This window comes from Coffea arabica, chromosome 9e, assembly GCF_036785885.1.
Source record: "Coffea arabica cultivar ET-39 chromosome 9e, Coffea Arabica ET-39 HiFi, whole genome shotgun sequence".
Classification (NCBI taxonomy): domain Eukaryota; kingdom Viridiplantae; phylum Streptophyta; class Magnoliopsida; order Gentianales; family Rubiaceae; genus Coffea; species Coffea arabica.
Window position 1 is genome coordinate 2712281 of NC_092327.1, and position 13028 is coordinate 2725308.

A 13028-nucleotide genomic window follows, 5' to 3' on the forward strand; every position below is an offset into this window, starting at 1 on the left:
AGCATTTGGTGGTGAATGTCAGTTTAGCCATATTTTTGGAATCAACTTAGGCTGCGAATTTCTCCATGTTTTAGACTGAATCAACTTTTGGACAAAACATGAAAGCTATAGGGATTTGAGTTCTGCAAAATTTCAGATCAATGGGATCATTTTAGCTTATGATTTGGCCAGAGCACTCCCAACTACGCAAAACCTCTAATTTTCCTGACCTGTTTTTCATATGTTTCTACTCGTCCAATTTTCATCCTAAAAATGCGAGAATTGGGTGTCGATATCTTCATAGAAAATGTAGGTCTATGTCTTAATTTCAAAATGCCATAAAATTTACCTTGATCTGATATACCTAACTACAGTTATGACCAAAACACCGAAGGATGACAAATCTGCCATTTATAAGTTCTTCTTTAAACTGGTTTCCAACTTTGATATCCATGGTGATAAGTTTATTATTTGGTTTGTTTGGTTGGCTTTGAGGCCTTGAATAGATATATTTTGTTGATTATCACTTGTGGTTGGATTGGAGGTTTGATGGTTTGTGAATCCAAGTTGTATTTAGATGGAAAAATGGATAAATACAAAGGGTATGCTGCCCAAATTTTCTCTCGAGGGTTAGGCAAGTGAACTCGAGATTGAAGCGAATTTCGCTTGTTTATGGTATTCGAGTTTTCTTTAGTAAGAGGTACATAAGATGAAATTTTTGTCGAAAGTCGTACCCTTTAAAAAGTAAAAGTAGCGACCCTTAAAAATACGATTTTCTCGATTTTCATACCAAGTGCGACTTCCAAAGTATAAATCACTTCTTTATCGAAATTAAAAGAGCGAGCATGAATTTTCTAGAGTTTGCCAAGCCATATAACTATTACTTAAATAAGTTTCATTTACTTAATTTTGTTGAAGCGAAACACCTATGTTTCGAACCCTAGTGGATTATAAACTCTTAAATGATATTTTATCGCAAATTTGGACTCCAACCAAGGAGTTGTACTTGAGCGTGATTTTGACAAGCACTAAGTCTTTGGTAAGTACTTCCAAATACATGATTGAACTTTATTGGATAATATTTGCTTGGTTTGGTTGGACAAGGATGTACTTTATCGCACTTGCCCTAATTTGATATATATTTGTTTATTTGTTGCAATTGACTTGATATACTTGTGTATAATGTGCGCACTCTCTGGAATTCTAGAAACCCTGTGGCTAGTTACTCGAGTCGAACCAGCAAGGGTCTGGTCGATTAGATAATGAACCCTGGGTCTCTTGTTTTGCTGAGTGGAGTGCTATTTTCTCGACTAATCGGTATGCTCGAGAATTACCACACGTGTTTATCTTGTCGTTCGGATCCGGTTGTGATAACCTCACCTCACCCTAAGGCTAATTAAAGGGTTCGGCGAACCGCCTGCCCAACTGTGAGGGCCGTGAATTTTCTTATTTTCTAGGTTTTATTTTATTTAATTGCACGCCCTTTCTACATTTTCTTTGGTAGGAAAATTTTTCTAGATAATTTTTATGAGTAAGTATAGGTTTTAGATTATTTTTCTAGTATCGGTTAGGTTTTGAGAAATTAAGAGTGTATACCGGACGTGGGACCCGCTAGTGTGAAAAATTCGGCCAATTAGGTTCAGTTTGGGATATTGGGATTAATTTACTAGGTGCTAAGTGATGAGAATATAAAGACCAAGGCCCATTCAATGATGAGAATATAAAGACCAAGGCCCATTCCAGATTGGAAGATTCAAGTGAAGACTAGTTCGCGGAGTACTAGCTTGCTAATTTGGGTTTTAATTACCATTATTAGTTGTTTGTTAGCATTAATAATTTCGGTCAATTTTCCCTTCACTTTGGCCGAATTTAGAGTCTTAATTTTAGTTAATTAGTTGTTAGATATTTTCACCATTAATGAAGGGCAAGGTCGTCCATTGGACATTCTAGGGTTTGAGTCCTGTAAGGCTATATATAGCCAAGGTTTTCATTCATTAAAGAACAATTCAGATTTTATAAAATATATGTGAGTTTTTCACTCTCTCTTGCCTCAAGAGAATTTCCTTTGAATACTTGAGAATCATTCTCAAGTTGTTCATCGAACTTATCAATCAAGTAGTCTCCTTGATTGTGGCGTTCTACTACCTCCAATTTGGTTCGTTAATTCGAGTAGTTACGGGTTGAGATAATATCAAAATTGTTCGTGACTTCTAGGGATTAGTTGGGTCAAATTTCCGCTGCCTAAGCCATGGTGTTTTGGTTGTCTAGATCGGGGATTCACATCAATTGGTAATCAGAGCTAGTCGACAACCATCAGGTTATATCCTTCCTTTCCGCTTTGTTTCGAGTCATATTCGTTTGTTATTAAATCTGATCTCGTGTGTCAAAAAAAAATTTTTTCTGGTCATTGTTAAATTTCTGGTCGTGGAGTTGTTGAACTAAATTCTGTCTGCACTTGCTTCTCACCTTGTTGTTGAAGTCGTGTCCAGGTCTGTCCGTTTGAGCCTTCATTCCAAAAAAAAAAAAAAAAAAATCTGTTCAAGTGTCTCTAATCTGTCCGCACAAGTTTGATGTAGCTTGTCGTGGTTGAGAGACAAATTTTCTGTCAGAAAGCGGCTACAATCTGTTTAAGGTCAGTCCGCAATTGTTTCCTCCTGGCCTTACGTGAAAATTTCTGTTTTGCGTCTCTCTTTTGTTGTCTTGAGTCGAATCTGCCATCGTGCGTGTTGTGTTTGTGTGCGGCTGCCACAACTGGAGGGTTGTCCGTGGGAGTCATTAGGGTTGTTCTAGAGGCGTCTTGAAACGAAAAAAAAAGGAGAGAGAGAGGGAAGCGACTGCTTGTCCGAAATTATCTACTCATAATTTGTGAGCTTTGTGGGCTGTGAGGAGAAAATTGGCAAGTGTGTGGCCTGTTTGGATTTCCCTTGGCCGAATCAAGAGCCGAATTCCTTAGCTGAATCTGATTTGCTGAATCTGATTGTTTTTTTTTTGTTTCCTTTCTTGGTCGGCCATAATACAAATTGGTAGTGGTGTAAACGGCAATTGCATGAAATCTGATTGGTCTCCTTTGTCGTGCAAGAAACCTGAGTTGTTTCCTTTGTCTCCATTGTGGGCTGTCCAGAATTTGTTTTTCCTTGCCATCCGTGAGCCTTGGGCTGTTTGGGGGTTCACCCTTGATTAGGAAGCGAAACCATCTTGGTAGTCGTGAGTTTGGAAACAATTCCACAGGGTATTTGGTGTAAATTAGTAGTGCATGAAAACTGATTTGCATGAAATCCGAGTGGCCCTTTGACAAGTGAAACCTGAGTTGCATGAAATCTGATTACTTGTTTTTGTCGGCCATACATAAATATTTCCCTTAGCTGAAGCTGTGTTGCATGAAATTTGGTTGCCTGCTTTGGTCGGCCATACACAACTTAAAAGGCGGCCAGCCAAGTCACAAGCGAAGAACACTCTAGCTGACCATTATTTCACCTTGTTGTTTTAATAAAAAAAAAAAAAAGGTTCCTGTCATTAGTTTTCCTTGTTCCTTGCTGTCTGTTATTGTCTAGTTGCTGCTGAATACAGTATTGTTTCTGTCTAGTTGATACTCTCTTTAATTGCCGCATCTTCAAGTTTTCAATTATCAAGTCAAAAAAAAAAAAAAAATTTGTGTTGCGGCCAAAAACAAAAAAAATCAGTCCAGTCATCAAATTGGTGTAGTCTTCTACATTGCGTCTATTGTCAAGTCCATACTTCCATAATTTCTGTCGTTGTTTTCCGGAAATTAATTCTGGTATTTGTTGGTGTGTTTTAGAGTATTGTTTCTGATTCTTGGTGAAGGTTTGAGCGAACACATTGGGGAAATTTTTATTTCTTCAAGAGGAGTACTTGAGTGACTTGGGAAGAGCTTTGTGAGATTATTAGAGCGGTTGATACACTTGAGTGATACACGAGGGTGAGCGAAACACGTGAGGGAGTGAAGTGAGGTACCTTTTCTATTTTTTTCGCTAACCGTTTCTTGCAGTTGAATATGTCGAACGAAGGAGAAAGTACGTCGGCCTTCGATTTCTCACGTTTGGCAGAAAGTTTGAAAGGAGAACTGGGGCGCCTTATGGATCAAAAATTTGAGGCCATGAATGAACGACTTGGCAGGTTGGAGGAGTTCCAAAGTAGCTCTAGACGAAGTCACCAAAACCCAAGGAGCCGTGATAGACCTGCACTTGAACTTCATGACTCTAACTCTGAGTGTGAATTTGACTATGAGCCAAGGAAACCGAGGAGAGATACTGGACCTGTGGAGGATGAAATAAAAGGGATTAAACTTAAAATCCCTTCCTTCCAAGGCAAGTCGGATCCCGAAGCATACCTAGATTGGGAGAGGAGGATTGAACTGATTTTCGATTGTAACCATTACACGGAGTCTCAAAAGGTGAAGTTGGCAGCCCTTGAATTTACGGATTATGCCTCTATTTGGTGGGATCAACTTCGCATCAAACAAAGAAGGGAGGAAGAGCCAATTATCCGAACATGGGAAGAACTCAAAAGGATCATGAGGAAGCGCTTCATACCAGCGTATTACCACAGGGATTTGCACCATAAATTGCAAACTCTCACCCAAGGAAGTTTGACAGTTGAGGATTACTTCAAGGAGATGGAGATGGCCATGCTACGGGCTGATGTTCGGGAGGATATAGAAGCAACCGTGGCACGTTTCTTGAGAGGACTACACGCTGAAATTGCAGATGTTGTGGAGCTCCAACATTATCTTGACATGGATGAATTATTGGACAAAGCCGTCAAGGTGGAAAGGAGGCTCAAGAGGAGGGGTATTCCTCACCAAAGCTCCAGCGTCCAATCTGGAAATTGGAGACCTCCACCGTATAAAGGCGAGCTTACCCACACGAGCGAACAAAAGTCAGCCAGGGCAAGTGGGGTTTCGAATGGAGCATGGGTGGCTGGTTCGTCATCTTCAAAACCGATCCAAAGGGCCGAATTTAAGGCAGATCTAGGGGCATCTAAACCTAGAAACCGTGACACTAAGTGCTTTAAGTGTCAAGGTTTTGGTCACATCGCGTCCCAATGCCCAAACCGAAGGGCCATGCTCATGCTTCCAAGTGGTGAAGTGCTAACGGATGAGGAGGATGAGTATGAAGGCATGCCACCATTGGTTGAGGAAGAAGAGATAATTGCCCCTGACCAACCAGTTGGACTAGGCCTTGTCACAAGGTTGGCATTGAGTGCTCAACGCACAAATGAAGAAGAGCAGCGTACCAACATCTTCTACACCCGATGTCTAGTTAACGGGAAAGTGTGTAGCTTGATTATCGACGGGGGAAGTTGTACCAATGTCGCCAGTGCCTTATTTGTCAAGAAGTTACACTTACCTGTCCAAGATCACCCTACACCATATAAGCTTCAATGGTTTAGTGATTGCGGCGAAGTGCGAGTGTCCAAGCAGGTTTCTGTGAAGTTTAACATTGGGAGATATGAGGATGAGTTGGTGTGTGACGTGGTTCCTATGCAAGCTGCCCATCTTATTCTTGGAAGACCTCGGCAATTTGATCGCGAGGTTACTTATGAAGGTCATTCCAACAAATACTCGTTCATGCATAAAGGGACAAGGGTCATACTTGTTCCACTCTTACCTACACAAGTTCGAGAGGACCAAAATGTTTTACAGAGGGAATGGGAGTTGGATCGATTAGAAGGCAAGGAAAGGAAAGGGCAAACATTGATCATGCTCGCTAAACCGGAGGACAACATCAGGCACTGGGAGTTGGATCGTTCCACCTTTGTGGTGTTTAACGTGTTTTCATTTGTGCAGGTTGTACGTGGTCAGATATCCTTCCTCTTGCAGTGTGCAATACCCGCAACCATCGGACAACCAGCTGATGTGAATCCCCGATCTAGACAACCAAAACACCATGGCTTAGGCAGCGGAAATTTGACCCAACTAATCCCTAGAAGTCACGAACAATTTTGATATTATCTCAACCCGTAACTACTCGAATTAACGAACCAAATTGGAGGTAGTAGAACGCCACAATCAAGGAGACTACTTGATTGATAAGTTCGATGAACAACTTGAGAATGATTCTCAAGTATTCAAAGGAAATTCTCTTGAGGCAAGAGAGAGTGAAAAACTCACATATATTTTATAAAATCTGAATTCTTCTTTAATGAATGAAAACCTTGGCTATATATAGCCTTACAGGACTCAAACCCTAGAATGTCCAATGGACGACCTTGCCCTTCATTAATGGTGAAAATATCTAACAACTAATTAACTAAAATTAAGACTCTAAATTCGGCCAAAGTGAAGGGAAAATTGACCGAAATTATTAATGCTAACAAACAACTAATAATGGTAATTAAAACCCAAATTAGCAAGCTAGTACTCCGCGAACTAGTCTTCACTTGAATCTTCCAATCTGGAATGGACCTTGGTCTTTATATTCTCATCATTGAATGGGCCTTGGTCTTTATATTCTCATCATTCCCCTCCTCTTAAAGGCGATTTGTCCCCAAATCATGACTCTTCTTACAAAACAAAAGTGATGAGAGCATGTGTATAGTCACCAAGCAGCCTGCATGTCGCCTTCTCAAGCGAAGAAAGATCAGGACACCCTTGTGGGACACCAGGAAAACTCGTGGTGGTGGTAGATACATGTTGCGGACAGCAAGAGTTCCATGATAATGGGCACACAAGTGACGTCTCAAGCCTATGGGTGGACCGTGAGCGGACGCCCGGTGAACCAAGGTTTGGTTGGGCTGCGCGTTGTACGCATCAAGACGTGCAAAAATGGCATCAAAGGCCAATGTAACCCGACTAGTGCTGGTTGGAATTACTGGACCAGCACTCCTTGCACAGATCTCGATGGTTGCGGGTATTGCACACTGCAAGAGGAAGGATATCTGACCACGTACAACCTGTACAAATGAAAACACGTTAAACACCACAAAGGTGGAACGATCCAACTCCCAGTGCCTGATGTTGTCCTCCGGTTTAGCGAGCATGATCAATGTTCGCCCTTTCCTTTCCTTGCCTTCTAATCGATCCAACTCCCATTCCCTCTGTAAAACATTTTGGTCCTCTCGAACTTGTGTAGGTGAGAGTGGAACAAGTATGACCCTTGTCCCTTTATGCATGAACGAGTATTTGTTGGAATGACCTTCATAAGTAACCTCGCGATCAAATTGCCGAGGTCTTCCAAGAATAAGATGGGCAGCTTGCATAGGAACCACGTCACACACCAACTCATCCTCATATCTCCCAATGTTAAACTTCACAGAAACCTGCTTGGACACTCGCACTTCGCCGCAATCACTAAACCATTGAAGCTTATATGGTGTAGGGTGATCTTGGACAGGTAAGTGTAACTTCTTGACAAATAAGGCACTGGCGACATTGGTACAACTTCCCCCGTCGATAATTAAGCTACACACTTTCCCGTTAACTAGACATCGGGTGTAGAAGATGTTGGTACGCTGCTCTTCTTCATTTGTGCGTTGAGCACTCAATGCCAACCTTGTGACAAGGCCTAGTCCAACTGGTTGGTCAGGGGCAATTATCTCTTCTTCCTCAACCAATGGTGGCATGCCTTCATACTCATCCTCCTCATCCGTTAGCACTTCACCACTTGGAAGCATGAGCATGGCCCTTCGGTTTGGGCATTGGGACGCGATGTGACCAAAACCTTGACACTTAAAGCACTTAGTGTCACCATTAATGAAGGGCAAGGTCGTCCATTGGACATTCTAGGGTTTGAGCCCTGTAAGGCTATATATAGCCAAGGTTTTCATTCATTAAAGAACGATTCAGATTTTATAAAATATATGTGAGTTTTTCACTCTCTCTTGCCTCAAGAGAATTTCCTTTGAATACTTGAGAATCATTCTCAAGTTGTTCATCAAACTTATCAATCAAGTAGTCTCCTTGATTGTGGCGTTCTACTACCTCCAATTTGGTTCGTTAATTCGAGTAGTCACGGGTTGAGATAATATCAAAATTGTTCGTGATTTCTAGGGATGTTCGTTAATTCGAGTAGTTACGGGTTGAGATAGTATCAACAAGTTCGTGACTTCTAGGGATTAGTTGGGTCAAATTTCCGCTGCCTAAGCCATGGTGTTTTGGTTGTCTAGATCGGGGATTCACATCACTAAGAGTTAGTTAGAGGTTGTTATATGGATGAGAGTGGAGAGATAAAAGGATAACCTAGCATTAAAGAGAGGGACAAATGTCACTTTGCTATTGGACTTAGAATTTGACCATAAGACCATCTTACCACCTTTACCAAAGAAATACCAAAAATTGGCCAAAAATCCTCTTATTTTTCCCTCTCTTGGCCGAGTTTCTTGGAGAGCAAAAGAAAGAAAATCTATCAAATTTCTTCTACTCAATCTTGCTCAATCTCACAATTTAACCGATAAAATTTCAAATCACTCCATAAAAATCCTTAGCTAGGTGGTAGGGAAGTACTAGGTGAAGTGGGTTGAAAGATAGTGGTGTAAAGTTGCTTCCACTCTTGGGATTTCAAGGTGAGTAGCCAAGAACTTCCATCTTTGGCTTTGATAATGATGAATTCATGACTTGTGAAGGTTAGTTAGGTGATTTTGTGGAGGTTTTCATGACTTTTGGTGGTGTTTGATGAATTTTAGATTTTATGCATAATTTTTCTATTTTTCTATGTTTAATGTTGATTGGCCATGTATGATGGTCTAGTATGGGTTAGAATGAAGCTTTGGTATGATAATTGTAGTGATTAGTGGAAAATTTCTGGTTTGAAGCAAAAATTTCAGATTAGGGTTTCTATTAACCCTGTTCTGCCCGGTACTATTTGACTAGGATAGAGGCTTAATTAGCCTTAGGTTAAAACATAAAAGTTGTAGAAAATGATGTTTTATAGTTGGCTACAAAATTTCAGGCCAATCGGAGAACCGTAGCCTGTGAAAAGACTGAAATACGCCTGCTGCCCTGTTTCTGTCCGAAACTGATAATCTGTTTCTGTAATTGGTTAGTTGACCGGGAATACTACTGATTTGGTTGTCAATATCGTCTTAAAAAATATAGCCTGGTGTCTTAGCTTTCCAACGCCCCTGGAATCACCTCGTTTGGACATCGGTAGCTTGAGTTACGGTCATTTAACCAGAATGCGGTTAGCTAACCTGTTTCTGCAATTCTGGTTTGGTACAGTGAAATTTTGACCTGGTTACATTACAAACTGGACTGAGTGGCCTTCTTCAACATTGTAACCCTTTTTCTTAGCTTCGAAACGGTGTATATTGCACCTCAATCCGACAAACGTAGCTTCAGTTGTGTTAATTCCGCTAAACAACAGCAAATCTGCCTTTTTGTTTTTCAACCTAAACTTTATTTCCGCACATGCCCTAGTTGATTTTGCACTTATACGTTCTATTTGGTCTTTTTATAGTAGTTTGTAGAATCGGTTTATGACTCATATTCGGGTCTCATTATGGTTACTTGTATGGTTTAGGGCATGCCGGTGACGCTAGGCGCTCGTTGGACCGCAATCTGTGAAATCTTTTCCTTGCTTGATTGGTGAGTGTATTACTCACATACTTGTTACTTCATTGTTTCGCTATACTTGAAATCTATGGCTTGGACGCTTGTGTGTATTGATGAGCTTGGTTGAATTAAGGGTGTACTTTATCACTCTTACACTCAATGGCCTATGTGATTGTTACTGTATCAAGTGAATGTCTTTGAATATACTTGAATTGGGGTCGTTTGGACGTATCCAACGACTCTTACTGTTTACTCTGAGCTCAACCCTATTGGAAGTCGATTGACTCGAGCCAGCAAGGACATGGTCGAGGAGATTGATAAGCCGTAGGGACTGTTTTATGGAATCATTGGGTATGAGACCCTTGATTCTGGTATACTCGAGTATTACCATTGTAAACTGAATAGAGTTCGGGCCCGGTAGGGGTATGTGAGGTGGATGGAAATTGGCGAAAGTGGGGTCTACGGTATTGGTTACTTCTTTAAGCGTTGACGGAGGGTCAACGGGGCGAGATCAAGTACGGCAAGCGAGGAAGAGGGCTCTTGAGAGACGCCCGTATCCTTTTACTGAATTTAATGTAATGTTAGTTCGGATTACTTGTTGAACGTTGGACTGAGCAACTTTGTGCTTATGTGAACCTTACTGATCTGCATGAGTGTACCTCATTGGGCGAAAGCTCACTCCATTGCCTTTGTTTTCCTTACAGGGATGTGAATACCTTTTGAAAACTGTGAATTGGAAGCCGAGTTGAGCTAGTTTCATATACTTTTGTATAGCTCCTTGATGGTTGGAAAACCTAAATGTATTTTATTGTAACACTATATTTTGAGTTGTAATTTGGGAACCTTACATGTATAAATGTGTTTGGCACTGTTCATGTGAGGCTTTGATATTCCATTTCATTTCACGGTTTTGTTTCGTTTGAGCGCGCTATTACCTTCCGGAACGTTTTAGATTGTACATAATCGAGCTAGTAGTCCTGGCGAGAGCTGGGCAGGCAGTCCGCTAACCCCTTTGGTACGCCTTAGGGAAAGGTGGGGCTGTCACAGGTGGTATCAGAGCCTAGGTTAGAAATGACCTAGGCAAGTTTGACTTTTGTTCCTTAGGACCTGTGAGGGAAGTGTTAAGGAACTGTTAGGTGTGCTTATGTTTACATTGTTTAAGATATGAATCCTTTTGCTATCCTTGTAGGCTATGGTCGGAAACAGTGGTGCTGGTTGAGGTGAGCCACCAAGGAGACGCCCGCGCGTTGTCGATTATAAGGAGAGGCCAGGAGGTCCGATCCGGCTCTGGTACACCGCTAGTCGGACCCGTCGCTGTAGGCGTTGCCAGAGTCACTCCTATGCGGACCACGTGGTCGTGGCGGTACTGGATGAGCGGAGGAGGCTTAGACGGGCTGCCGCCCGGGACCACACAGAGATGCTTAGGCTGAGGGGCATCACGAGGATGCAAGCCGACCGGATAGGGGAGCTCTGATGAGAATATAAAGACCAAGGCCCATTCAAGCACATGGGGAATTGGAAGATTCAAGTGAAGACTAGTTGATTGCACGAATGCTTGAGTTTAGTAGGATTATTTGATTTTCCTCGTTGATTTTGGTTATTTCTCGTTTTAAAAAGTCTAAGTAATTAAGATAGTTTAATTGCGGCCCATTTGTTAGTAAGTAAGGCCCAAAATCTTTCTTAAGTATGTAGGGTAGTTTGGTCAACTTTTGGATTAGGGTTCATGCTTGTAAGGGCTATAAATAGCCCCACTTCCTCTTTGTTTTCACATCAGATTTTGGCTATTAAAGACAATTAGTGAGTTTTCACTTTCTCTTTGGCAAGAGAGTTGCCTTTGAATACTTGAGAATCTTCTCAAGTTATTCACCCGAACTTATCAATCGAGTATCTCCTTGATTGTGGCGTTCTACTACCTCCAATTTGGTTCGTTAATTCGAGTAGTTACGGGTTGAGATAATATCAAAATTGTTCGTGACTTCTAGGGATTAGTTGGGTCAAATTTTCGCTGCCTAAGCCATGGAGTTTTGGTTGTCTAGATCGGGGTTTCACATCAGTTGGTACCAGAGCTAGTCGACAACCACCTCGTTATATCTTTTTTCTTTTTTTTTTTCGTTTATTTCGAGTCATATATGTTTATCCCAATCTGTTCGTTTGTTTAAAACCAAAAAAAAAAATAGTACTGTTCATCGTACTGTTCATCGTACTGTTCATAGTTACTGTTCATCCGAATACAAATCTGTCCAGCCTTGTTGTTTGTGTTATCCAACTTGTTTACTTGGTTTTCAAATCTGAATTTTGGCAAAACTTGTTGGAATTTTGTGAATCTTGAAGAGAACTTACAATAATCTTGAGCTTCTTGAATTCTTGACCACAATCTTGAAATTTCTGAAGTTCCTGACAACTTCCTTGAACGTTCTTGAAAGATCTTGGAGTTCTTGGTTGTTATTATTTGTGGACTTCCTTGTTTTGTGTCGTGGTTGATAGTTGTAGTAAAAAAAAAAAGACAAAAAAAAAAGAAGAAAAGAAGAAAGAAAAGAGGAATTGGTTGGCAAGAGAAAAAAAAAAGGAAAGGAAAGAAAGGGACAACCGAATTGTTTTGAATAGAGAACCAAATCTGATTTGTGCAATCTTTCTTGGAGTAGAATTTGGAAGTTACCAAAAGTTGTTTCAAGAAGATTACCAAAGGTTGTTTCAACAAGGTTAACAAAAGTTGTTTCAACAAGGTTACCAAAAGTTGTTTCAAGAAGGTTACCAAAAGTTATTCAAGAGGAAGAGGATTTTCAAAAGGTTTCCAAAAACTAACTTGTTTCCAATATCAATTAGGAAACTAAGTAAAGCACTTGGATAACTCTTTGTACTCACTTGGACACTCTCTCTCCTACCTTTTTAGGAAACTTTCCTAAACTCTCTCATCCATTTTTTGGAAACTTTCCTATATTCTCTCATCCATTTTTAGGAAATTTTCCTAAACTCTCTCATCCATTTTTTTTGGAAACTTTCCTAAATTATCTCATCCATTTTTTAGGAAACTCTCCTAAAATTCTCTCATCCATTTTTAGGACCTTTCCTATATTCTCTCATCCACTTTAGAAAACTCTCCTATATTCTCTTCCTAGATTCTAGGAACACTTTCCTACATTTTCTCCTACATTCTTGTGATTACACTTGTGGAAAGGTTGGTAACGGTTGTTGGACTTGAGCAGCATTTCTCAACTACCTAACCCAACAGGTAAAGGTATTTGATAAGTCCATTAGAGTGACATCCATATACACGAGTGCGAGTGGATACACGTAAGGGAGCGTGAAAGGCAATATCTTTGGTTTCGTTGCTAACTTTTTGCAGGTTCCCTCATACGTCATGGTGAGTATAAGACGCATAAAAGCTAGCTCACAACATTGTCTTCCTGATCCTAAGGGAGTCAAAGAAGTGGCATTACGTGGTGTAGATGAGCAATTGGACCTCGTCAAATCTCAGTTGCTTGGTTGGTTTTATACTCGTTGAGGTGTCAAAGATAAAATTTGTAGCTTGGCCATTGATGGT

At 40.7% G+C, this 13028-nt stretch overlaps 1 protein-coding gene across 1 annotated transcript; it reads left to right on the top strand.

The window, feature by feature from the left end:
* Nucleotides 1-3991: 3991 nt before the first annotated feature.
* On the top strand, nucleotides 3992-5853 carry LOC113710095 (uncharacterized). The gene is made up of 2 exons (XM_027232940.2): nucleotides 3992-5669; nucleotides 5786-5853. Exons 1-2 carry the CDS (start codon nucleotides 3992-3994, stop codon nucleotides 5851-5853), a joined length of 1746 nt encoding a protein of 581 aa, XP_027088741.2.
* The last annotated feature ends 7175 nt before the right edge of the window (nucleotides 5854-13028 follow it).

Excerpts from the sequence above, each read along its gene's own strand:
- LOC113710095 (XM_027232940.2), top strand. The coding sequence starts at position 3,992 with ATGTCGAACGAAGGAGAAAGTACGTCGGCCTTCGATTTCTCACGTTTG. Across the intron at positions 5,670-5,785 it reads GGAGTTGGATCGATTAGAAG|GTTGTACGTGGTCAGATATC; the intron begins GCAAGGAAAGGA and ends TCATTTGTGCAG.